This window comes from Falco cherrug, chromosome 1, assembly GCF_023634085.1.
Source record: "Falco cherrug isolate bFalChe1 chromosome 1, bFalChe1.pri, whole genome shotgun sequence".
Taxonomy (NCBI): Eukaryota; Metazoa; Chordata; class Aves; order Falconiformes; family Falconidae; genus Falco; species Falco cherrug.
In genome coordinates this window covers 115,352,341-115,379,488 of record NC_073697.1, presented here as the reverse complement: position 1 = coordinate 115,379,488, position 27,148 = coordinate 115,352,341, and the positions used below count along the sequence as shown (strand labels likewise).

The 27,148-nt window shown below is 49.3% G+C and overlaps 1 protein-coding gene across 1 annotated transcript; it reads right to left on the bottom strand.

Annotated features, from left to right (window-relative positions):
- Nucleotides 1-20,911: 20,911 nt before the first annotated feature.
- On the bottom strand, nucleotides 20,912-22,265 carry LOC102051447 (urotensin-2 receptor-like). The gene has a single exon (XM_005444733.3). The coding sequence runs from the start codon at nucleotides 22,215-22,217 to the stop codon at nucleotides 21,126-21,128; it is 1,092 nt and encodes a 363-aa protein (XP_005444790.3). The 5' UTR covers nucleotides 22,218-22,265; the 3' UTR covers nucleotides 20,912-21,125.
- Between the last annotated feature and the right edge of the window lie 4,883 nt (nucleotides 22,266-27,148).

Here is a 27,148-nt window from a genome sequence, read left to right as displayed (position 1 = left end):
ACCAAGATCACCAGCAACTGCTTTACTGCGTTAAAACTCGATTACATTACATTATCTCATTATATTGTCTCAAGCTAATTACATATCCTTGAGATTTATATGTAAGGCCTTCTCCACATAATACCCGATAGTGGAATCCAGATATGAATGGACCTGTGTGGATTTTTGTTGGGATTCTCCAGGTTGAGGTCCTATGTTCCAAAATTCTTACTTCACCGTAAGTCCTATCACTGCTCTGCAACACGGCCATCTACGCTGCTTTGCCACTTTTAGATTTGTGTGTTAGTTATTTCTGTCATGCAGGGTTAGAGCTGCACTAGATGGAACTGGCATTTTCAGAGCTGCCCTCTACAAAAACTGCTTGACGAGCCTGTGGGGGGGGGCTCAGCCCATCTCTTGGGTTTTCCTCTTTTGGGCATCCTGTGTATTGTAAGATTTCCTAATTACGGTGCATCTCTCATGCTGTGAATTGACTGGCATTCAGAAATCAAGTCAAGTTAGTATGTCAGCTTAAACACTTTTGGAGTGTTTAAGCTGAAGTAACGTGTTCAAGACGATCAAACCAAACCTGTGGAAGAACTTGTGCACTGCACCTGGCAAGAGAATTTCTTTTTTGAAAGAAGCATAATAATTCCATATGCTGTGTGTCTTAGTGACTGAGTTTTTTTTTTCTGTTTGAAGCTACAACATCGAGGGTACTAAAAGCAGTATTTAGGTCTATGAAGAAATTAAATAGCAAATGATGTACAGTGCAGTCTAAAAGATTCTGAATGTAGCTTCCAGCAGGAGACCAGTAATTGCGGAGAGGCTGACGTTCCTGGGGCAGAGGGAAACCTGCAGAATTCACTGATCATTAGCTTAATTTATGGCTTAATTTATTTTTAGTTCACTTAAATAGCTTGAATAACTTTTTATTAAATTCTGTTTCTCTCTTCCCAGTTCTTGACAGATAATTCTGAATTTGAAACGCTTTAATTTCTGTCCGTCCTCTTTCAGGTTCAGCCTGCCTGTTGCTACTGGGAAATGCAGTGCTGTTTCTCAGAACTCTGGTTATGCCGAGGAAAGGACTTGTTCGGTTAAAAGTAGCATAAATCTGATGCCAGGCTGCTGGTGCTCTTAACGGCACCCACCGACGGCAGGACTCGGCTTGATGTTCCGCAGTTGTGCAGGAGCTGCCGTGAGGAGCCCTCGTGGCTCAGACCAGGCGAGGTCAGTGCGTGTTGGGGGCGAAGCCCTGACCCTAAATGTACAGCCTTGGGCCTGAAAGCATGCTCTTGGCAAAAGCGTTTGGGAATACTGCTTTGTGTTTTGAAAGAAAAGCATGGCAAGGAAAGGTCAAGCCTGCTCGTGTGAGAAGTCCCAGGGTGAAGCAGGAAATAACGTCAGGAGAACAAGCCCGAGCTGGAAGGGTTGAGAGAAGCTTCCTGAGGACTTGGGTGAAACTGTGCTGCTTGTAAAACTCTCTTCCCATTCAAAGGTTTTGGGGAATATCCAGAACTTTGTAAAATCAACAGCTATGTGATCACATTAGGTTTTTAGCATAAACCTAGCTTTCAATCCTGTGGCATGCTTTATTGCATTTTTTTTTTTTTTTTTTTTTTTTTTACCCCCTATGACGTGATTCTAGGAACTCTGAGTGGACTTTTTGGCATTTCTCATGTATAAGATCTTCATTGTGTAAGCAGTTATGGAATAGCTGTGTTTTTTAATTTCCCGTAAATCAACCGAAGGTTTGGAAAGTTACGTTTATGTTGAGACTTTCCTGAGTATGTATTGTCCACCTGAAATATTCTGAGTTGCATCTTAATGAATTTCAAGTTCAGAAATGCTTAACGAGAATATTTATGAAAATATTTTGATTTGGATTTATGGTAGAAATTTAGCTTTATGGCTTATTTTTAAGGTCAGCATCTGAACAGGGTACTTTCTGAGGCTGTAGCACATGATGATGTGCACATTAAAATAAAAGTGTAGCTGAAATGGCACTGATAATGACCGTGCTGTCAAAAAAATCCGGTTTTGTTTCTTCTTCAAATGCAGTTCTTGGCACATTTGATTTTTCTCCTTTATGGCTTTCCTTTCCCCAGTAAATAAAGATGACTTTGTTTTTAATATAGAGTTCCTCATGTTCCTTCTACATCCAGATACCCTTACACAGTGTTTACTTGGATCTCTCCAACATGCTCATGTGTCGCTTTGTGCAATGCTTTTTTCTTGTCTGAATTCTAGGAATAAAAAGCAGGAAACATGGCTGCTGGAGGTCAGAGCTTTTGGAGGGGGTGGGGATTTAAAAAAATTACAACCAACACCACTCCTCCTCTTCCCTTCCCCAAGCAAAAAGAGAAAAAAAAAACCAACAACGCCTGTCTCTCCTTTTTGAGTCTCTTGTGTAGAAATCCGAGCAAACATTCCAAGAGCAGCAGCAGAGTTATTTCCTTTTGGAACCACAGATGGCTCTGGCATGCATCGATCGCCTTGGCCTGGCTCCGAAAGGCAGTTTTCCCAGGAAATCCGGCTAAGGCAGCCGGCCTGAGTGGGGGTAATGCTCAGGTGAGAGTCTGTTGCTCCCTGTAAAATGCCGTGAGGAGCTATAGCACGCTGCCTTATCTCTGGTTTTGTAAGCCGCCTTGGGAAGCTGAACACAACCTTAGGTTTGCTGAAACCTGGCAGTCAGCTCTTCTTAACGATCGTCAGTTCATCCCCACGGGATCTGGGGGGGGCATTTGTTACCTTCCACGGGAGTGCTGTTGAAGTGTGCTAAAGCTTTTCAGGGTGGACTGTCCAAGGAAAATAACTGTCCTATTTCCAACTGCACGTCTCCCTCTGGTTGTGTCCATCCCCTCCCCTAAATCGCTCACTTCATCTCTCCGTTCCATCCCAGCACATCAAGCTGTTACCTGGACACATATTGGACAGGGTATATAAGCTCAGGCAGTTATTCATTCACAGACTGGCTTGCTGGGACTGGAAAGGAGCTAGCTTTTTCCAGTAGCCCTTTCAGCCCATGGGGTGTATTAATCTTTAAGAAGAATTTCTTAACAGTGGTGGAACTGTCAAGTGTTGCTCCATTTTTGAGATATTTTTTTTTTTTTCCATTCTTCAGCATTCATTTTTTTCCAAATGCTGTCTTAATTTTTCTTCCGTTAGAGGCATTGGCAATACTGGAAACGCCACCCTTTATGTCAGAGATTTATTTCCGTTGTGCCTGTTTTCCTATGGCTGAAATAACGAAAAGATAGGGATCGGTGCTGCCTGCTGTTGAACATTCTTGGCGTTTGTGATAACCTGCAGACAGCGAGTACTGAATTTTGAAACAGATAAGAGAGAAACTTATTTTTTTTCCATTTTTTGTTGTTCTTTGTCAGTGACTTTTGCATTAAGGAACTGCTGCTGGAGCTGCTCCTTTTTAAACTCCCACTGACTTTAACGGGATGCTACACGTGCAGATCAGACTGTGGGATGACAAGAAATGCCTTACTCGGACAGTTATTATTGCAAAATCAATAAAGCAGCCTGGAAGTACCATCTCCTTTATTTTTGTAACCTTTAGATCCATCCAAGCAAAGCCGAAACCTCAAAATATCCAGGTGGCTGCAGGACAATCCTGAGGCTGTCCCAGGAGTCGGTACCGGATCAGTCCGTGAGCTGCCGGGTCAGGTAGATTGTTAATGAGCTTTACGGAGACCTTCGCCTGAGACTTCCAGCTGAAGGCTCACTGGTGTGGTAGCAGGGAAGGAGCATGTGCTTGAACCCCCAGCACCTTTTTCCGAAGAAGAATTTTACTTATAGAGAGAAGCTGAGATTTATGGAGCATTCATGTTAGTTGTTTCTGGAAATTTCTTGTAATAAGCCTCCAGTGTTCATTCAAAAAGCTCATTTAGGAAATGGTTGCCCTTCCTGTGCTTTTATTAACAACAAAGAAGCCAACTGGGTTACTGAGGATTGATTTTTCTGGACAGACATCTTGAATTTGTCTCTTTTATACAATTACAAAATTATATTAAGCTATTTATATAGGTGTCTGGACACTTTGCTGCTGACTCCACAGAAAAAAATACTGATCTTTTCTTTTGGGACTGCTTTTCACTGCCAGGGTGAGGACTCCGGGTGGATTCACACTTTGGAGTGACTTCCTCAGCATAGTAACTTGCCAGCCAGCCCACGAAGTCTGGGGGGAATACACAGGAGCAGGTCCTCATGGAGGCATTTTGCGCGTGTTGGCTCTGGGTGGTGGTTGCTTCCATTGCCTTTAGCAGGCAAATGTTTTCATTTCTGATTTATCTCACTGCAGGAGATGTGTTCCGGGAGTCCTCTCCGCGTTCTAGGGCTTTAAATGTGATTCACTGAATAACCCCGTTTACCAGGCGATTCAAAACTTCAAAGGCTGTTGTGAAACCAGATGGACTCTGAGCTCATTTAGTCCCTTGCACTTCTCAACACAAAAAAAAGTGAGAAAAGTGGCCTCACACTGCACTTCTCCTGTAGTATGACAGTTCTGTGGGCCATACGTGGGTGTTTTCTCATTTGTTTGTTTATTTTAAAGGGAGATAGAAATTAATTAGGAAGGCATTCCTTTCCACAGGGAGGAATATCACCAACATAAACTCTCTTTTACTAGTATAAAAAAAGAAATACAACAAAAGTAAGTCAAGCAGAAGGGTAAGTTAAATTTAAGAAGGTGTTAGGCAGGGAGCACCTACGGGGATTTCTCCACAATGTTGAACTGGTGTCATCCATCCTTCCCCCCCTTCAGTCCACTTTACTGTTTCATTAGAAGATCAGACACAGAACTGGAAATACAAGCTTTCAGGCAATTGAACGGAATGTTGACTATGCTAAAATAATTTAAGTCATACTGCATCCATGTTTTAAAAAATAACGAATTAAGCTTTCTTCTGTATGTATCTTGTGTATCAGCTGGGCCATTTTTAGGTGGTGGTGTCCTCCATGTGTACTCCATGCCAGTACTTCTGGCGCCAGGCAGAATTAAGACTTGTAAGAAACAATCCAAGAAGAAATTAAGACTGAATCCATAAATACACAAAGCGTACAGAAATTTTCCCCTTGGAAACGAAAAGCTTTGAGAATTTGGGTGTTTTGGAACCATGAGAAAGGGCGAAGTTTTACTCGTTTTTCAGTCCTTTAGTTGAGGTGCAGGGGATATGCACCTGCTCCTCAGTACTCCCCACTGCTGTTCCGTGCTTGCACACAGTTGGTAGATCTCCCTCTCCCTTTCTGGTTGCACAGGCGTTTTGTTGGGGGTCTCCGTCCATCCAGGCTACGTGCGTGCAGCAAGAATCTCATTTCTCTGCCTCAGCCCAGGCACAAAATGAAGGCAGGTGGATTTCTCAGGAAGGCTGTTCTCATTTGGAAGTGTCCAGCCACAAGCACACAGCTCGGGAGGTGCTGACGGCGCTCGCTCACGTCACATTTATTAGTGCCAAGAGCCTCGGAGTCCTCCACCTTCGCAGCCGCCTGCGGCCCCTGAGCCTGGGTATTTTCAGCTCAACAACTGGAACTTGAGACCTCTTGCCTTTGTTTTCTAAATGCTTTTAGCACCTCCAGATGGCTTGTGAGTCAGCGAATTCCAGCATGCTGCAAAAATTATCACTTTCAATACAAGTTAAACACCTTCTGACTGTAACGAAGATCTTTATTTAGGCTTTAGAGCAGGCCATTGAAAATTGTCCTCTTCCTCATCATTCTCCTTAAATTAAATACTTCAGCCATAAAGCATGCACAGAAGGGCACTAATCAAAAGCCTTTTTGTAGCTGAATTGTATAGGGAGATACTCTGGAGATGTTGAGGTCTAAATTACTTATTCTGGCCCCTGGTGAGGGCAGCTCTGTGGCTGGCAGGACCCTGAGCCGCTGCAACCGCACGGACGCTGCTCAGGGCTTGTACAGGGAAGTTACAAGCGGGGCAAGGGTCATAAGGAACAGTAATATCCTCAGACCATTTGACAGAGCTGAAAAAAGCAAAAGGCTTTGAGCCTTAAAGCTTTGTTTTTAATGAATGAAATGGAGCAAATGAATAAGTGGATCAATTAACTTGAAAAGTAAATGTCGTCGTCTGCCTCTCCCCTGCCCACTGGCTGGACAGGGTTATTGAGCCTTAGTTTTCTTCCCTGGGAGTTGTGGACGGCCGTGCGGGGACGGCGGTGCAGCAGGACAGACCAGGCTGGCTGTTACCCTGCCCTGGGGCTGCAGTCCCCACCGGCCCTGGGCATCCGCTGCCGCCTCCGAAGGGGTGAGGGCTTCTCTGCAGTACGGAGACGACAATGGTGGGAATAAGATGAGCATATTGCAAACTATTTAAAACGAACAAGATTTTAGTTCTCTAACAGCGATGGCATGTGCGTTGGATGCATTCTGAGTAGTCCAGCTGCACCAGGCGGTCACCTGGGGGACCAGAGGTTGCCAGCTGTGTGCAGGGCTGAAAGGTGAGGACGGCGTGCGTACATCCCAGCCAGCTTTATTCACGGAGCGTGCCTGTCGGCCAGGTTTGTGTCAGTGCGACAAATAAAAATCTCCCTCTAAATTAGCTGCCTTGAAATTGACAAGTATTGTTTTGTTGGGAAGAGCGCAGGTGTGGAACGCATGCTTGACTTAACGAGCTTATCTAATCTCAGTCTCCTTCAAAACTGCTAGCCTGACCATAAATATTGAAGTAAGCTCTTTTGAGAGGTAACAGCCAAGAATGCTTCCTAATCACACGACGATTTACCATTCCTAAACAGCTAAAAAGATGAAACTAATCTGAAATATGAAAACCCCCTAAACCCCAGCATTCTGCACCGCTGGTGTGTTGCAGCTGGAAGCCAACCGCCGGGCTCGGGCACGGGCTCAGGCTGGCCCGCAGCAGGGATTTTTACAAGTGACTCAGTGAGGGTTGCTAGTCCTCTCTGTTATTGCAAAGTAAGTGTAAGATTATTGCGGTAGCTGAGTTAACTGCAGACTTTTTCGAGTCTTAATCCTCCTTACGGGCTGCTCATGTTCGTGTCTGACAGCAGAGGAGGGCTTCTGCCGGGGGAGCACCACCATCCCGCCCGCGGCTCCCAGCAGCAAGGGTGGCAGCTCAGCTGTGCGTGTCTCCTGGCAGGAGCCAGTTACTCTAAACAATGGAGATGGTGTTTATCCTCACGGCCAGGGCTCCATCAATTTGTCCAGTTTATGTTGGGAGGAGGCAGTAAAACTGATGCTTACAAGAAACCTGATGGCACGCACTCCCGCGTAGGGAGCCAAGAAACCCCTGGTGTCCCTTGGCCCCTCACAGGATGGGTGGTAGAGACCACCCTGGGAGGGGGCTCGGGGTACAGCGAGGGCTGGACGGGGCGCTCTAGCCGTCAAGTCCAAGATGCAGTCAGCAGCTGGGATGGGGAGGACGCATCTGCCAGATCTGGGGCTCTAAGGAGGTGGTGGCAGCAGGAAGGACTCCAGGGGGGAACGGGAGATATTTGGGCTCTTTTGCAAGTCTCAGCAAGATGTTATAGGTGATGGGAAGGGTGAGACCTCCTGCTGCTGAGGAGGTGCTGAGAAGGAGCAAATGCTAAATCCAGGTGATGGTGAGTGCTGAGCTGCAAGGTCTAAGGTCCCAAATGACACTTGATGGGGCCTGATACCACCCAGGTGCACGTGCTGGGAAAGGCAAAGCTAACTGAGGCCCAGGGACTTCGGCAGAGTGGGATCCGTTCACAAGAAGAGGCTGAAATAGTTTTTTAGAGACGTTTCATTTAGTTTTGAAAGTTGAGATCAGCGTGCGGCATTCTCCAGCCATCCTTTGCTGATAGGACTCTGTAGTTGCTGACTTCTTGTAGCTTCTTGAGTACCAGTAAGGAAAGGACACTGATGGGAGAGGTAGAAGATTCATGCTGCCCTGGTGTGCCACAGAAAGATGCTTTGACAGGAACACTTTGCAGGAAGCAAAGATCTTGACAGCACTGCTGGTGTCCTCTTCCCAGCACAGCACCTCCAAAATCCAGCAGAAAATGGATTTTCCCCATGGGGAAATTCCCCAGCTTTGGGGAACAGAATCAGCGTGTGGCTGCCTCCGTGGCATACATCCACACAAACTGGAGAGATGCCCAGCAGGAAGGGCCAGAAAGCACAGAGGCAAGGCTGAGTGATTAAAACAGTGTTGGGTTCCTTTTTTTTTTTTTTGGGGGGGGGTAAGTGTAAAGCTCCTCTGGAACTAGGTAAGCTACTTTGCAGAAACATTTTGCATAAAGCCTTAAAGCAGGATGTTTCAGGAAGAATAATTAGAAAAAGCTTCATTAAGGAACCGCTTTGATTAAATAACATTTCCCTGGGATTGATGCAGGAGGATCGGCTGGGTGACGGCGGCAGCGGGACCGGCCGTGTCCCCGGGCTCAGCACTCACTGGGTGCCCGGCCAGCCCGGAGCTCGGACGTGCCTGGCATTCCCAAAAATCACTGCCCTGGGAGTGGAAGTGGTCCCAAACACACGAACGTTAACCCGCCAGGGCAGAACATATTTAGTGCTGACGAAAGTAAGGGGGAGGAATGAAGCAAAGTCACTTGCCTGATGTAAGGCAGCTACTTTATTGATGTACTATTTAATTGTTTCGCTAAAGTAGGGTCTTGGCCTTATTAATTTAGAAGGAATTACTAACTGAAGAGAAAATGGTAATTCTAGACGATATGTTAACTTGGGGCAGCGAGTGAATATCCCATAACACTTCTCTGATTGAAATCACAGGATATCTTGAAGAGCTGCCTTGTGCCTTGCCCTCTTTAAAAAACCAAAACCCCAAAACCTGAAACCCCCAAACCAAACACCACCAACAAAAAAAAACAAAAAGAAAAAAAAACCCAAACCAAAATGGAATATTGAAAATCAACTAGATCCCACCAGGAGCTTCCTCATCTCCCCAGCAACCCAGGCTCAGAATGGATGAGCTCCGTTGATTTGCAGCAGTTTGGCAAAATATTCAATTAAGGGCCCAGTGGAGTACTTGACTGGTTATCATTCCAGTTCATTTGTTCTGGCTGTTTGAGAGTTACAGCCCTCGATGGGTTTGGATTGCATTTCATTCAACGATTTTGTAACCATGGGTAACTGCAGAAATGACGCTGCTGCAAGGAGCCTGTCAAGGTTGTCAGGTCTGAAGATCAACCCGCTTTGACGGCTTTTCTGTTCTGCAGAATTTACCTTGCAGAGTTTGCTCTGAAAACCCTGTTCAAAAATTATTTTCCTTTTTTGCAGCTTTGAAACCAAAAGCAAACTACTAGAACTTCGTGGATGCCTTTGCAAAAGACTGGGATGTCTCCAGACATACAAGATCTGGCTTATTCTAATGCCTTCGCCCTAACAGAAAAAATAAGTTTATTTGGTTCTGAAGTGCGTTATGAACGATGAGGTTCAGGATGGACTCTCCCTCCTCTTTTATGTTGTGCGTACTACAGACGGGACCGGAGCAGCCACCAGCTCCTGGAGGCTCTAAACTTTTTTCATTCTCCAAGTGCAAAGGGGCTAATTCTGCCTTGGTCAGCAAGGGTTTCAAGGTTTTGCTTTTTCTTTTTTCTCCTTTGCAAACACCTGTGCCTGACTTCCACGCTGGGAGGAGGGTCCCTTTTCCACCAGCTTGTGCCAGCTGGCAGCCAAATCCCGTGGGTGTATCTGCAGTGGTACTTACATTTGGCTGACACTGCGCGTGAGGAATGATGTTAAATTAAATTACTTCAGGACAAAGCATAAAAGCACTTAAACAGGAAGCCCAAAGCAAAATAATTATTTAATCTATTATGTAACCGTTGTTTAAAATTAAGTTGTATTCATCTTGAGTCAAGTGATACCTCCTGTTTAGGTCCCTCCCTCAAAACTCTCCCCAAAAGTCCTCAAATAAAATCCTTTCAGTTACAAGCCTGCCTGAATTTGCATACAGGTATCTGATATTCTTGGTGCAACAGGTAAAGACAAAGCTGTAAATGCTTTTCTCTCTTGATCACTGCCTTGAAGACTTCCCAGAGCCCCTGGAAGTTAGTCCACACTCCAGAAAGCATCCTCCGGGTGATCAACTTGCTTCCTAAACCTTAAATTATCAAAAACCTCAAACAAAAGAAGCATCTGCCCAACAACTGTGTTAGAGCAGCAGCAACAGAAACCTGACAAGGGCTTGAAAGCTCTTCTCCTGCTCGCACTTACTGGGCTCTGTAGGTGCTCGTCCCTTGCTATTCTGTCTGTAATGTCATTTTTTTTCACTGGATAAGAATCTGGTCCCAGAAGTACCTGAGCACTTACAGGTGAGTTGCTTCTAATTAAACATCTCGCTGGAGACTAATGGCAGCTGCAGAGAGATCTTAATGCCTGTGAAAGCCAAGTGTGGGAGGGCTGGAGCTCCAGGGGATAAGGAGCACAGCCACGACGCCACAAGGTGAAGAGCAAGTGCCATCCTGGTGGCTGGAGTCAAAGACAAAGTGTTCCTGCTCCCCCGGCAGCGTGGGTAAGCAAAGGCTTTCAATCCCGGGGAAGGTAAGCACTGTTTTGGAAGGCTAAATTTAGCAGTGATTTAAGTGAGCTCTCAATTAACCAGATATTCCCCCTGCTTGCCTTTCCAAATTATTCAATAACTGAACAATTATAATGAGCTCAGCAAGTAATTACCATACATTCCTGGCACTGCCCTCACCAACTGCAGCCTTTGAAATCGCCAGCTGCTCATGTGCCGGGGAACCAAACCCATGAAGCATGAGTCAAATAATTGAAAACTTAATGGAACACACCCCCTCCCCCCCCGACTCCCACCCCCAGGTCCAGAGGCAGTGTAAGGAAAACTGCTCCCCCGTGCCCCATCCTTCAGTGTGTCGTCCCTTCCAGACTGAAGATCCATGATAACAATCGTTAGCGTGGACGGAAGCTGCGGTACCGTGTTTCCATGGGTGCTCTGGCAAAGAGACAAAGGTCCATGGTGGTTCTGCCTGACGAGGCTTTATGGAGCCTCCCTGGGGGGAAGCCACTGCCTTGCTGCCCAGGAAGCAGAGAACGGACGGTAAAGCCCAAATCCTCCAGGAACACAAGTCTTAAAGATATTTCTAGTTGTAGCAGGGTAAAAGCAGTTGGATTGCGAATTCAGCCAGGTATTGCTCTGAGTGATGTTTTAAACAAGAACAAGCCCAAGTGCATTGAAGCTTTTCACCCATGATTTTTAAAAGAGATTTGAAGATGTTTCACAAGCACTTCTTTTCCATGGCCCATCGGTTGCATTGGTTTAGCTGCCTGGGGGCGGACAGTGAATCTGATTGGGACAAGAAATAATTATTTTTGGCTTGATTGGAAAACACCTCCTGCCCCAATCCTATAAAGTAAAATGGCTTAATCCTTTAAAACCACAAGGCTGCGAAACCAGATGCACCAGCCTAAATGAGGGGCCAGAGGAGGCTGAAGCTGGAGCAACAGCAAAGGCAAAGTTTGTCAAATTTCACTCCTAGCTACGCAGCCCGATCTCCTCTAATGTTGTCGAAGGATTTGCTTATAGCAATGGCACTTGCAGAAATTGCCTGCTTTCTGACTTGTGGAAATCAGCAGAGACTCCTGCCTTCTCTGCGGGCAACCCGAAACAACAGACCTGCAATTCAGGAGGTATGGGATCTCCCCAAAGCCTCGAAACTCTCCCTGGCACGTTACAGAACCCGACGGGTGGTGTTGGCAGTGGAGCAAAGCAAGGGTGGGAGCAGAGCCCCTGTGGGAGGCTGCGACTTGTTGCTGAGAAGGCAACGTAACACGAGGAAAGGACAGGACACGCGGAGAGAGAAAAAAATAATCGTAAGATTAAAGTAAGACAGTACCAAAGACAGTAACGTGCTAGAAAGAAGCACGTATTTCTACTGAACAAATAACCTAAACAGTTGTGTTTGATCCACGGTCTTTCTGTGAAAACTCTCGTCTTCCCTGTGGGCAGGAGATGCCATCTAAGGTGAGCGATGGGAACGCGCATCGTTAAGGCAGGTCCTGGGATGAGTCTGTAATTATACATGGACCCTCTGCAGACTGACCAGCCTGCAGCACGCCCCTCAGAGCTCTCCGGGAAAAACGGTTACTGAACAATGTGACAGAAGACAAAAATGCCTATTAAGATGCTGCTTTCACGCTTTTTTTGAGATCTCAGCTAACATGCTCGTGCTGGCTTCTTTTTTTCCTGCACCCTGACTCGGACAGACAGGCAGAGCCGCCCCGGACCCCCGCCCCGCGCAGGGCTCTGTGCTCGGGGGTACTGCAGGCACAGTAAACGGGGCAAGAAGAGAAGCAGCCGTGCGAGGAAGCCGAGCTGGGACTCAGCTGCATCATGCATGGGGCACATGGCTGTCAGGTCAAACACTGGTTCTGCACCGAGACCCTGACAGGAGAGATTTCAAGAGCTGTCAGCCCCTGCTGCTGCCAGTGCCTGACACATGCCCCCCCCCCCCCCCCCCCCCCCCGAGCCCCCGCGGGTGCCCACCTCTGCCCCATCCATAAAGCCCCACGACCGGAGGCAGCATGAGGCTGAGGTAGTATCACCTTCCTAAGCTTCCCTCAGCCTACAGCAATTTCTCAGTGCTCTCGTTAAGATCAACGAGTAATTCCAGGTGGCAGTTAACTATTTCACTATTTCACTTTCACATTTTGCAGGGGGTGTAGTTGTCACAGCCCTTCTCCCCGTGCCCGAGGCGCCCCTCTCCCTGCTTCCACACCCCCCCAGGGCTGTGAACCCAAGGACTAAAGGCGGGGGGACACACACAGTTTCCCGAGGCTGTGAAGTTACAGGTTTGAAGTTTTTTCTTGTCTTTTACTGGACTAAACCCAAGACTTCTTACAGGTTTTTTTTCTGAATAACAAAGATGGTGAATGAAAATCCAGGGCACACAGCACCTGGTAGAGAAAACATTCACTTATATGGATGGAGGTAAAAGAGCAAGTGATGTTCCAGCTCTGTGCCCATCCCTCCACAGGGGTCCCCCCATTTAAACCAGATTCACAGAGAGCTTTTTCCCTACTGCTGGGCACCATAGGCTGTGGAGCTTCACTTTCTCATCCTGCCAAAGAGAAACTGCTGCAAAGATCGAGGTGGTGCTTTGACATTTCAGAGATGTTTGCCACAATAAACTAGCCTCTGTATTCAAACAAACAAATACAAACAGCCAAGCAAAGTTACTGGGTTCCTATTCCCTCTGCTCCTGTTGTCGGGGATGCTCGTTCTGTGCCTCAGGCAGAGATTTAATCATTCTAAAAAGATGCCAACAACAAAATGACCGGGAAGCTCTCTGTGTTTAGCAGTTGGTGATGAGCGTTGGGATCATTCGTTCTGTTCAGCCTCCCCTGCACCACGGTCCCGCTGCTCCAGCAGGCTGTGGCACCGGCTCTGCCTGGGAGCAACACGCTGCCTCCACCTGCACAGACCCCGGCGCTCCCAAGCCATAACCTGGGGGAGAAGAGGCTCCCAGGGTCGAAGAAAAAAGATTTTGCTTCCCTACTCTATGTCCTGCTGTTGTTTCTCAGCCCAGGAGGGGCTTTAGAGAGGGTATCAATACACTGAAATGATGATGCTCTTATCAGGACTCATTTCAGCTGCACTCCCCGTGAAGCCAGCCGAGCAGAGCCACCACTGCTGTGGGGTAAGGGATCACCACCATCCGGCTGCCGTTCATCAGACACGGGGAAGTTCTGGCACACAAACATCTCTGTTCCACCATTAATAGCCAATGCAAACACTAAGTTATCCCTACACAGAGACCTTTTCCCTTCTGTACATAGCACGTCTCACCCGAGGATCTCAAACCACTTCACGCACATCAGTGACACCTCAAACCACTCGTGCAGATGACGCAAATGGTGTCGCTGTTTTCTAGGCACTTTAAACAGCAGCACAAGAATAAGTGACGTCCCCAAGGTCACAGTGCAAGTCAGTGGTGGTTTTCTACAAGAAGCCAGGACTTCCAACCTCCTCCCATTTAAGTTAACCTCTCTCCAGTTCCGACGGTGAGTGCCACCTCGACCAGTGTCCCCAGCATCAATCCCCTCGTAAACCCCTTCTGGTTTTGTTAGCTACCTTGCTCTAAGCCTGCCTGGGTTACTTACCAACAGCACTAGTGCTTCAGGATGAATGGCCTGCGAGTCCCCACCAGCAGATGATGTGAAGCAAGACAAATATATACACTTGAGTGGGGTCAGATAACCGCTGCGACCGCGCAGCGCGGTGCAGGTGGGTGCTGCAGCCCCCCCGTGCAGTCCTGCTACCGCGCCGGAGCCTGAACACTGTCTGGGGCAGGAAGCTGCTTTCAAAACGCGGTGGCTAGAGGGAACTAGGGATCCAGCTGATTTTATAATAATGCTATTGCTGTAAGATATTCCCTTCTACAGTGTTAAATGAAAGAAAAAAAAAATCTGTTAGGAAGAAAAAGCAGAACCTTAGTTTGGAGTTACAGGGGTGCTGAGTGGTGCCAGGAGCTGGTGTCCCCATGCTCCCGAAGGGGGGATGCTGCAGCAGCTCGGCGCAGGAGCCGGTTCAGCCTGCTGCCCTGCACAGCGTGTTTGCTGGCACCTGCATGCCTCTGAAAGTTTAGGTGTCCTCTGTGTGTCTTCAAGAGTGCCACTGTCTCTCCCCTTTTAGCATTGATGCATTACAGTTAATTTACCTTCTTCATCCTTCTTCCAGATTTTTGCAAGATAAGTTCAAGGCAGCCTGAGGAGTAATTGCTACGTAGTGCCTTTTCCTGGGAGGCTTCTTGCAAGAACCTTGTGGTTCTCAAATGTCAAGCTGATATTTAAAAAAAATAAAAGGCGTAGAAGTGTTGTGGATTTGATGGCCATCCCTGGCGAGGTTTGGAGGAGCGCATCTATGAAGAGGTAACTGTCTCCAAAAGGCTGCATTTACGGACACACCACATTGAGCTTCAGGAATCTCCCTTGCTTTGTTTGGATGAAATCATGTTTGGTTTTAGTTAAGAATTCAGGAGCTGAATTCAAGATCCTAACGGGAACGCACAAGGAAGGGCTAATGACATCTTGGAGAGACACTGGCGTAAACAAGCTGAGACAAACTCTGCAGATTTTCCTTCTCCAGCATTAGCACCACTTTGGTTTTAGATGTGTACCCCCTGCCAAGCACGACTAATATTGCTGGGTGGGTGGATTTGGCACAAATTTACTTATTTACTACTTTCCCTCCAGGTATCTTAATGGAGGGGTTGGGGTGGGGTCTGCCACAATATCGAAGTTCAGCTTCTCACATAAATTCAACGAATGCTTCACCTTGTAGAATGCACTGTAGAAGCATTCCTAGTGTTTACAAAAATGTTTCATTGAAATTAAAATTTAAATTGTAAGTGGAGAGAACCAGAAAAGTGAAGTCCAAATGCCAGAAGAGTTCTTCAGGATTCATTCCTCCCTTTCCTGTTTTAATTGTACCATTCTTGGGTGAGGAAAAAAAGGAAAATGCAGCAATTTTGCTTTGGTATATTCCATCAGAAACTTTTCTGGGGGCAAGACGGCTCTAGTTGGGACCACAGATCTCAAAGCTCAGTCTGGACCATTTGAAACCTGCTCAGATGAAGTTAGCCTCCCCCAGGGTGATACACACCACGCTAGAAACTTGGTGTAGGCAGAAAGCTGGATTCCTGACGCAGAAATGTTTATAATTTAAAAAAAAAAACCAACTTTTAATATATGTCCCATTTAGTGTTTTGATATACCTCAATAACTTCTTTCGATGTCGGGTGTCAGACAGAAGCTGTTGCACCCCAGGGGTCTGGCTGAGCGAGGTGGCAGCGAGCTCCCCCGCCTGCTCTCAGCCCCCCTCATCGCCCCCCCCCCCCACCCCAGCTACCAGCAGAGCACGCACACCCCCCTGCTCTGTTTTACACACATTCCCAAACAAGGGCAAAAACGCTCGTATAATGATATGAACAATAACTTTAAAGGGTATCTTGTGAAGCTGCGGCTACTATTTTGAAGACAAAGCAATGTGTTTCTTACAGACCGCAGCAATTAACTCCACGTCTCTCCTATTCCCCAGAAAACCTTAAAACTAACAGCAACAACCACAGGTATAAGGCACACACACCCCCAGCCCCAAGCTGGGCTAAACTGTAATTAGTCACCAGCTCTGGGTGTTGCCATGGGTGCTGGCAGTGAGGATGCTGTGCAAAATCCCAGGAATAAAGCCAGTCTGGGCTCGGCATGGGAAGAAACGTGCAGGAGGGAGGGTCACCCTTGCAGCGGGCTTGTCTGCTCTTCCAGCAGACCTGGCCCCTTCCGATGCTGGAGTGATGTTATACTTTAAAGATATTAAATGCTGTTACATGGTTAGGTTGTGCCCTGATTGTGCGCAACCACTATGTTTTAAAGCCGAAAATAATGAGCCATTGTTCTTCCCCACCGCTCGGGATAGAAGGATGCTGCTGCCACCAGAGGGACTCGGGAATGGGACGGCCAGAGCCCGGCGTCCCGAACCGGCCAAACTTCCCACAAAGGTGTCCGGATTTCTGCAGCTGCCTTTGGGTTTCTCAGGTGCTGCGTTACCTGCTCCCATGGCTTGGGGGCTGGGCTTGGCTGTGGGGGTTATGCACTTTCTCCTCTCATCAGGCTGATGGGGGAACAGACTATGAACTTGGTCATCCCGCCTGTCCTCCTCGGTTGGTGCAATTGGGAGCAAGTCCTGCATGTTGTGGCGCAAGGTACAAAATGCTCATCAAAAGACCTCTATTTCACCGGCTTCCCTGGTATTCAATCACACGCTAAGCACCAAAAATGACTACTAAAATAGGAGTGAAAAAGTTAATGATTTGCTTGCACTCATTATTAAAATGTAACCGGGGGCTTCTGAATATTTATTGCAAATTTGGTTTAAAAAAGTGGGGAAGAAGATGATTAAAAAATGTTTGAAGGTAAAGTCTGCTAAAATGCAGTAAGGTTCAAACGGATTCTCCTGGGTCCGGTGAAACCAGCCGCTCTCGCCTGTCCCACAAAGCACTGGCGTTTGCTCTTTTCAAGTGAAAGCAGAAGAATTGCCATTGCTGCAGCAGTTACCCCCTCAGACTGCGGGAGGGAAGGAGCACGCAGGGTGGAACTGCATTGCTTTCCCAGTCTGGGCTGGGGTTTTTGTTTGTAATAACCTAAACCCTAAGGGGTGTTGGAAAAGATTTTCTAGTGATTTAATTATTTTCTTTCTTATAAAGCACATATGGAGTTTTGTGGTAACAGCCTCTGGCCCAACAAGAAAAACGCTGTTGCCTTTCCTAAAATCACCATTTCCCATTTTGCTGAAGAAGTAGCTGTGCCACTAAACCTGGAGCAAAAATTCATCTATAATTACAAAATCCATATTAGGAACCACAGGATCACAATGATTTGGGTATGACAGCTGATCCTAGGGTACATATAGCTTGCCTTCTTGGATTGTAGAATAGCCAAAGTAAAATTGTTTTCAAGGGAATCACCACATTCTGCTCAGTTACAGCCCAACTGACTTTCCTGCTGCTACTTCAGCCCTGGCCTGAGATGCTCCAGATTTACCGTAGGTGGCAAGGTACATAGAATTGCAAAGTCCCATCACCCAGATTCTGGTGATGTGTCTCTCTCAATTTTCATACACTTTTGTGGTTGTGGAGACAAGATGCATTTTTAACCTCATGTTTTTGGGGGTCCTGACTCATCCTTTTTAGTGTTGAGGACAGGTCCTACCTCTCCCTCACGCAGGAAATAGCCCGAGCTGCTTTACAGGAGCTTGGTGTGACCTGCACCCCGGGAGGTGGGCTTATGGCTACTGAGGACCTTCCAGACCCAAACCAGCACCCTCCCCAAAACACCCGGGGTAAGCAGCAGGCAAAGCTGCCCCTCTGGGGTAACTTAAAGGTTGTGCCAGCCCCAGACAGGAGGTTCTGCTATAGACAGGCAGCAGCAACCCCCTCCCAAAGCTAGCTACCAGGTTAATTGATTTGTTGCTGAAGGAAGATAGATGAAGACTGTCTCCTCATTTCTAGAACACGAGCACACCAAGAGCCGTCAAGGCTTGCCCAATCACAGACAACAGGAACTCAGTTAAAACATCTGCTCCTGCAGGATATTTACGAAGTGGGTCAAACCTGCCAACTTGTGGCAGTTTAACTGCTCCGATGGGACAGTAAGAGGGATGCTGTTGGTGTAATTCACCTTTGAAACTGAGCTCTGATCCCCCGGAAGGTGAGCGGCTCCCAAGGAGCTGTTCGCGGGGTCTGCGCTGCCCAAGCCCACCATTCCCTGCGCACAGCAGCATCGCCGGAGGCTGGCCAGCCTCCTGGCCCTAGGCGGGTCTCCTCTGCCCAAGGGACACGCTTTGCGGGCATCCCCAAATTTACTGGTTCTCCCATTAAAGTCACTTTGTATGGGTTTAGCAGAGCCTGATGGGAGAGAGGAGCAGTGCTGGGATGGGACTGGGACGAAGCACATACTGGTTGAAAAACCCGATGAGTGACAAATATCCAATATTCCATCTTTCATCTGGATGCTCCTCCATCCTTTGATGTTTAATGCTCTGACGATGTGGCACAGAAAGCACATCCCCTATGCACCATTTGTGATGCTGAGCGGAGCAGCAGAATCCCTGCTGGGGGTGGACGAGGTGCCCTGGGTACCCCAAATCAAACCCTTCTCTTTGCTTACTGTAGGTTACAAGGGCAGATCCCACCCGCTCTGGGTTTTCATGCCTTTTTTCCCCAGGCACAGCTCCTTTTCAGCTTTCCCATCTTATTAATTATTATCTTTTTAGACTGTTTGTTTAGATGTTTTAACGTGTGGTCTTTTTAAAGCAGAAAGCATATTCCCTAATACTCTTTTTGACACCTATACGGCTCTTCCATCATCTGCTTCCCCTTACATACCTGTGAATGGATATACACTACGCCTTGCAACTATGTCATACATAGTAATCACCCATTTATAGCAGCCTTGTAACGCTGTGCTGGGTAAGTGGCCTTCCAAGGACCTTCTCCTTGGGCCAAGCAATGGAAATCAAGACATATCAGTACTGCATCACATCAGCATCCAAATCAGGGTGGAGGTTTTCCTTCTATAGCCATAAAGATTTTTTTTTTCTTTTTTTCTCAGAAGTGGGCAAATGGCACATGTGACACCTGGCAGGGATGCAGCCATGCTTGGCTCTGCCAGGACGTCTGTCCGGCCACACCGCGACACTGCCCGAGAGCAGCACGGCACTGCACACCTCACCGTGCAGATGACGCACGTACTCCAGCCTTGTCCGTTAAGTCTTATCTTTGTTATTCTTATATGGGAGTGACTTCCAGCCTTGGGAATGGGAAGCAAAGGAAAAGTAACAATGACTTCAGAATTCAGAATTAAAAAATGAATTTGTTCCTGGAAAGTTGTTCATAAAAACTGTTGAAGCCTACTCTCCCTGCCAGTTCTCGACATGAACTGTGTGTTAGTCCCCCGGTTTCCTAAGGAAATGGGCGCCGTTAGGGCTATTCATTCTGCCCAGCTTGGCAGTGTACACAACACTGGGACACAACAAAGTGGTCACCAATGTTTTGAAGACAGTCCCACGGCTAAAAGTAATATGGGCAAGGTGAGTTACCTATTCGCCTCTCCCCAAGGAGTTTCCCAACGGCTGCACCTACAAGAAGAATGCCTGACTCCCAGCACAGGACCTTGCTTCCCTGGTGTTCCTCCAACATGTGCCCTGAAGGGTTTATTTTTTTGCTGTTAGTCGAGAGCATAAACCCCAGCATGTTGCTGTGCCGTGTTCCCTGCTCCCAATACCTGGCTGCCGTGGTGGCACTTCATGTCTCTGCTCTAGCACAAACGTACCCTGAAGTCTGGTGTGTGACAGGAGCCCAGGAGCCCAGGAACGCTGCTGGGCTGGGCTGAACTCCGCTCAAGCAGATGGGGGTCGGGATGTGACTGCAGTTTTGGGAGTCCCTGGGCATCACTAGCTGCTGACAATAGTTTACACAACTCCTGCTGTGCATTACTTCTCCCCAGACACTTTCCCAGACCAGAAAGAGGAATATCGAACCCAACTTCATCCATGAGCTCAGGAAGAGCAGCCTCTCCCCTGGGAAATCCACCACCAAGCTGGGTGAAGTGACCACCTGAGGGGAAACCCAGTGATGGTCCATTTCTAAATCAGCATTTCTTTTATAAACTGAGGTTTTACAATTGTTTAGGTGCATGCAGGCATCCCTAGTATCTGAGGTGAAGGCTTACTAGATGCTAAGTGGGGAGAAAATGAGCAGAATACACTGAGGCAAAATGCTTTTGATCAAATGTCATGAATGAATTTGTCCCTTTTATGATAAGTCTCATGATACAATTCAGTTGCTTTTCTTAGAGCCTCAGGTCTTTGAGTGATAGGATTACAGGACATTTTTCCTTCTTTCCACAGTAAAGTTTCAGTTTTTCAAGCCCTGTTGACTGTTAAGAAAGGGACCAACTTAAAAAAAAAAAAAAAATCAGTGGCAAATTCAAATCGCCTTAGGCAGAAACCTTAAAAAAATGCATTATTTTATTTTATTTTTTTTTTAGGTAATCCTGCAGTTTTTGACAGTTTAACTTCTGATTTTTGCATGCTTGGAGTTCAAAGTGCTGCTGCAATGCATTTTAAAATACAGACTTTAAGCTTGGTGAAACTGTAGTGTGCTATAACGTAACAAGCAATAGGAAAAAGGGGCTTAAAGGTCTCTCTACGCTGTCTGGAACCAGGCAGTGGTAATACATAGGGCAAACCCAGGGCTCGCAGCTACACTAACCAACAGCAGCCTCAGACTTTTGCGGACCTGACCCTGCTGCACCCTGAAGACAGCACCCAAAAACCACACGGCAGGGAGGCTGTGCTGAGCCGGAGCCGGGCAAAACAGCAAAGTGGGAAAAGAGTCTGCGGTGCATCTGAGCATCCCCCTTACCTTCTGCACCCCAAACCCCCACACGGCTGGTGGCTGCCGGCAGGACCCCCCTGACAGCCCTGTGCCAGCCCGAAATTCAGAGGCATCTCACACTACCTGGGTTCACGCAACTTCTTGCCCCTAACTAGTGCCCACCAGAAAAGAGTTTTTAGGACCTTTCAGGGCTAAGGTGTCCCAAAGCTCTACCTTGGCCAGATGCTCTGCTGGTCCTGGTGTCTCCGGAGCGCCTCCTCTTCCTCACTTGTCCTTCAGCGTGGCCATGCCCAGGGCCTCCGAGCTGTAGTCGTACTGGTTGCTGGAGGACATGGACCGTCCCCAGGAGCACTGGAGGTTGGAGCCCCTCTTGCGAAAGGAGGATGTGAACCTATAGAAGTTGCGGTGCCGGTTGCGCAGGTACTCCCGGTAGTTTTTGGTGAGCAGGGTGTAGAGGAAGGGGTTGATGCAGCTGTTGCTGTAGGTCAGGCAGGTCACCAGGTAGTTAATGCACTTTTGGGTTTGGGTGGTGAGCTGCAGGGAGCTGCTGTAGAGCCGTACCAGCTGCCAGATCCAGAAGGGCAGGAAGCAGGCCCAGAAGACCAGCACGATGCTGAAAATCATGATGAGGACCTTCTGCCGTGGAGACCTCTTGCTCTTTTCCTTGTGGGGGGGGTTCCTCTGGGACTCTAGGTAGGTCCTGGCCAGGCGCGTGTAGAGGAAGCCGATGATGATTCCTGGGGCCATGATGCTGGTGCTGAAGAGCACTGTCAGGTAGGTCCGGTAGGCATCCACGCTCCAGGTGGGCGCACACATCCTCTTCACCTTGCCCTCTGCCTTGCCCCCCTCGGTCAGGGTGACCATCAGCATCATGGGCAGAGTCAGGAGCAGCGAGACGGACCAGACGGCCCCAGCCGTGACCTTCCGGTAGCCTCGCGACCGCTTCAGGGTGTCCAGGGGCCGGGTGACGGCCAGGTAGCGCTCGGTGCACATGAGGGTGAGGGTGAAGATGCTGGCGTGCATGGTGAGCAGGTCCAGGCTGAGCAGGATGCGGCACCCCAGGTCCCCGAAGTACCAGTCCTGGGCCAGGTAGGTGCAGACGATGAAGGGGATGGTGGAGAGGTAGAGCAGGTCGGCCAGGGCCAGGCTGACGATGGAGCTGTACATGGGGGCGGCGCAGCGCGCCGAGTGGCACATCACCACCAGCGTGTAGACGTTCCCCGCCACCCCGGCCACGTACATCACCGACAGCACCGTCCCGAAGGCCGAGGGGATGAGCAGGGGGCCGCCCCCGGGGCCGCCGCCCCCCGCCGCCGAGGCGTTGCCCCCCGCCGCCGCCGTCCCGTTGGGTTCCATGGGCGGCGGCGGCGGCCCCGGCAGCGTCGCACCGGCCCCGGAGCTCACGGCCCCGCCGGCGGCCGCTCCGCCCCCCGCGGGAGGCAGGGCCGGGCCGGGCAGCCCTCGGGGCAAGGGCCGCCGCCGCCCCCCGCCCCGCCGGGGCTTCCCCGCGCCCCCCCGGGTGGCTGCGGCGCCGCGCCCGGAGGTAGAGCGGGGACCACCCCCCCCTCCGCCGGGTGCGGGGCCGGGGTAGAGGGAGGACCCTCCCCGCTGCGGGGCCGGGGGCAGAGCGGGGACCCTCCCTCGCCGGGTGCGGGGCTGGTGGCAGAACGGGGACCTCCCCCCGCGGTGCGGAGCCGGGGGTAGAGGGAGGACCCCTCCCCGGTGCGGAGCCCGGGGCAGAGCGGGGACCACCCTCCGCCTGGTGCGGATTTGGGGGCAGAGCGGGGATCCCCCCCGGTGCGTGTCTGGGGGCAGAAAGAGACACCCCCCCACCCCGCCGGTGCGGAGCTGGGGATAGAGCGGGGGGACCCCCGGTGCGGAGCCGGGCAAAGCGGGAACCAACACACCCGCACACACCACCACACCCCCCGGTGCAGGGCTGGGGGCAGAGCGGAGACCCCCGCGCGGTGCGGAGCCGGGGTAGAGGGAGGACCCTCCCCGGTGCGGGGCCGGGGGCAGAGCTGCACCCCCCGGCGCAGAGCGGGGGGACCCACCCCGCCTGGTGCGGGTCTGGGGGCAGAGCGGGGAAGCGGTGCGGAGCCGGGGGTAGAGCTGCCCTCCCCCCCGGTGCAGAGCAGGGGGAGCTCCCCCTCGCCCGGTGCGGAGCCGGGGGTAGAGCGGCCGCCCCGGTGCCGGTGCCGGGGCGGGCGGGCAGAGCGGGCGGGCGGAGCGGCCCGCGGGCGGCGGCTTGGTGCGGGACTCGGCGGCTCGGTGCGGGGACCCAGGGGCTCGGTGCGGGACTCGGCGGCTCGGTGCGGGCCCGGGGGCTCGGTGCGGGCCCGGGGGCTCGGTGCGGGGCCGGGCCGGGCGGGCAGAGCGGCGCCCCGCGGAGCTCCCCCACCCCGCTGCGGTTCGCCCCCGGCTGGCGGCGCGGGGCTCGCTGCGGGCACGGGAACCCCACGGGCGACGGGGCAGCCGGGCCCCGGGCGGGACCCCCGTCTGTCGGGTACGTTCAGGCAGCGGTAGCGGTGGGCACAGACCGCGGCTGGAACGGCCCCTGCTCCCGTGGGAACGGTTTGTGAACCGAGTGTGGCTCGGGCAGCGCGGCGGTGAGGCTTAAACTGGAGCTTTGGTGACGGCCGATCCACCCGGGGAGGGGGGTACGGGTGTAATGGATGGATGAGGGCTACGGCAACAGCTTTCCCAGTGAGGTAGAAAATCTGGGGACAGTTGCAAAATCCATGAGTGCCTTATGTTTTGATCGGCTTTTAGAGAAAGCAGAGATTAGGGCAACCCACAGGCGAAGGACAGCTTTCCAAGGGTACGAGAGTGCTGTACTCCCTCAGCTCCCATTGATTACCAATATGAATTAACCGGCTTTTATGCCTTCAAACATTTCTGCTTAAACCAGAGTGCTAAAATGACTGCTATATGTTTATTTAATCCCTCCTCAAAATACTTTTGTGCAAACCGTCATCTAATTCTCTGTGGCATGCTACAAAGCAGTGAAACTCTCGTTGACTTGTATGAGTAGGATTCAGCTCTGTAAAAGTATTGTATTGACTACTCGGTTGTAATTTGCAGTAAAGTTAACATACACACGCGTGTAAGTCTGCTTTCCTCCCTCCTACTGCCCATCAATGTACGTGTCTCGCTCCCGAGTGCTCCAAATGCTTACAGCTATATTCATTAAAGTAGCTGGCTCCAACATGATCTGAATGCTGGTCGGGGAGGAGGATCTAACCCCAATTATTGTCAGGCAGGGATTTGCTTTATCAGATTCAGCCGTCCTGCTGACAAAGTTTAGATCCAGGCGCTGAGATGGAAATATTTTTGCACTGAAAGTTGGGACTCGGTCCCATGCCAGCGCCCTCGGCAGCCCTGCATTCCTCCGTGGCAGCTGGGCCGAGCAGCTGGGAATGCAGGCGGATACTTTACCGGGGCCAAATCCTGCCGGCATGGCAGTCAAGGGACTGACTGCCACAGACTTCAAGATCCGGATTTGGCACAGATAACTCATCTCTGAGAATTAAGTTGCATGCAACTTTTTGTTTTGAAGCTGTTCTCTGCACTGTTTTGTTTTCTGCCTTCACGTACCGGCCAGGACAGCGGGCCAGCAGAGAACAGCAGAGCTCGTTTGTTGTCTGCCATGCTACCTGATTTCTTTTGGGTGATCACATGGAATGGCAAAGCTAAGTGGAGTGCTACATTCTTCTAAATAGACAATTACTTAATCTGCTTAGTAAATACCCAATTTCAACCTCCCTTTTTTCCTTTCGGCAGAAGAACGTTTAATTGAGCCACGCTAAGCATTAATGAGCCCGTGAGACACTTGCCTTCTTAAACACGTGGGATACTCACACGTATCCATGGGAACTTACTCGCCTTAAACTCTTAAAAAATAGTTTGCTGCCTGAAGTTGTTCTGCAGCAGATGAAAGCCTGTTCTCTGAGCAAAAGGCGCTTCTCCCCTCCGATGCTCTGCTCTTGCTGTGCACCGAGTGTCTTCTACACACCCGCCAGGACTGACATAGCCGTGGTGCCTGGTGGAATTGGGCCTGGAGCGTATGACAACCGTGATCAATCAGAATTAGAAAGGGGGCGATGCAGGAGTCTGGAATGCTGATGTTTCCCATTTGTCTGTGGACACAAGATACGCATTTTTCAGCAGTGTTTGTGACAAGCTACCAGAAGAAGTGGTGAATTTTCCATTTCTCCAGATGTCTTAGCAAGGACGGCAAGTGCCTTTTCGGAAGATGTATTTTAATCAAACAGAAATATAGAGCTCGGTGCAGAATTACTGTCAGAATAAGTCCTCAGGGACACACTGCACACAAAACCAAGTCATCAAGGATCAAAATGCCTTTTATGAACCTCAAAATCTGTTAATCCCCATGTGTTTTTTCTTGTAATATCCCAAAAAGTATTGATATGAAAATGATTAATAATGTACTTCATGTGCAAAATTTCCTCTCTGGAGGCATTTGTGCTAATGCACAAACCCATACCCAGCCATCTTAAAATATAGCTCCATTTTGCATTTTATTGTGTGTTTTGAATAGGAAATTTTTTTCAGATGCTTAGTGCGTGATTTTAGAATTTCCTAACAAAACTGCCTGCTTATTAGGAAGGAGATAATAGCAGCCTACATGGTAAAGGCTGTTTGAGTAGCCATGTCGAATGTCTTTTTTATAAACACTTTGGTTTACTCAATGAATAGTTGGTACTCCTTTGTTTGGTTATGAAGGTCAGAGCATATAGGGTGGGCAGCTGAAAGCTCTTGTCTTGGCAGATTGAAAGGAGGATCTCGTTGTTCCATTCAGCTGTGACAAGCTTCAGAACTAAGTGGGGGCCAGGCAAAAGGGGGGCAGCGAGGGTTTGGAAGCAGAAGCTGCCTGTTGGGGACTGTCACTGTAAGCTGTTGTCCTCCTGGAGCACCTTCCCGCTGGAATTTTATTGTTGAGAGTGAGTTTTGCAGTTTGGTGTAGGGAACACGTGTGAAATGCTGCCTTTGTGTCATTTTGGGCATACATCAGCTATGACTGCGCCGATGCCGTGGTGCACAGATCCAGCCTTTGGATGGGATTGCTTTTAGTTGGGCTAGTTCTCCCTGGCCAGGTGAGCACCGCTGTTTCTTGCCATGTTCTTGTGTCACCAGGTGGCCAATGCTCTTCCTATCGGATTCCTGCTCAGCAGAAAGTGAAAAGACTTAACTGATTGCTTGGCAAAGCGTCAGGAAAGTGCTTAGCTTTTGCCAAGTTCAGAGGTCTTGATACAGCATCCATGTAAGAAAGGCAGCTATTGACACGGCTCCGGAGAAGCCCAAGGGTGAGGTTTGTTAGATCCCGAACACGTGCTGTCAGATGAGATCCATACATTCGTTTCTTAATCCTGAATTTAGAGGCTCAGAGTTATCATCTGTTGGTTTTGAGCCTGTACATGGAATGTAATGTTGTAGTGGAAGTGGATGGCAAAAAGGTGTCGAAAGCAACTGCAGCATAATATCCCCCAGGAAACCCAGGGACTGATTTGGCTTAACTCAACAGCGTACCCCGTACAGAACCTTTTCTCAAGTTACTAACACGCTAATATCTAATCCGTGCCTCTTGGGAATTAAATCTCATTGGAACAATGTTTACGCTGTGCAATAATATGCACAGGTCTTCATCGCTTTGAAATTGATTCTGAACCAGAATTGTCAGTCAGGTGCAAAGGATTATTTAAAACGATAATACCATGATACTCCATGATACCAGTGGAGTCACTCCCGATCTGCAAGGCTATAAGCAAAAGCAAATTTGTTTCGCCACTTCTGAAAGTTTGTTGTTAATACCTGTGTTTACATTTGTCTTATATGGTTGAATGTGCCCTTAAATGTAAAATTACAGGTATACTTTATAGTTAGGGCTCTCTCTGCCCAGTGAGATATTGAAGAGGCAAGCTTCCTAGTGCTAGAGGAGTCACTGGAGAGAATCTGAACCCTCTCCAAGATCGCTAAAGATCTTGGAGATCAGTCGCTAAAGACGACTGCATAACAAGTTTCAGGCAGCGTTATTTCGGGAATGTAACTGAGTGGGTTTTTAAAGCCCTTCCTGATACACAGACCATAGGAGGGACTTGCTTTTGTACCTCTTAATCACAGCGCCCATGGGCAAGTGCACTGCATTCGCGTCCCAGCTGCCACGTGCGAAGGGTCGAGTCACCGGCAGTCTGACATCTGAGACGCCACATGGATTTGCACCAGCAGAGAATCTGGCCGGTGGCGCTTTGGTACCTTCAGAGGCACGC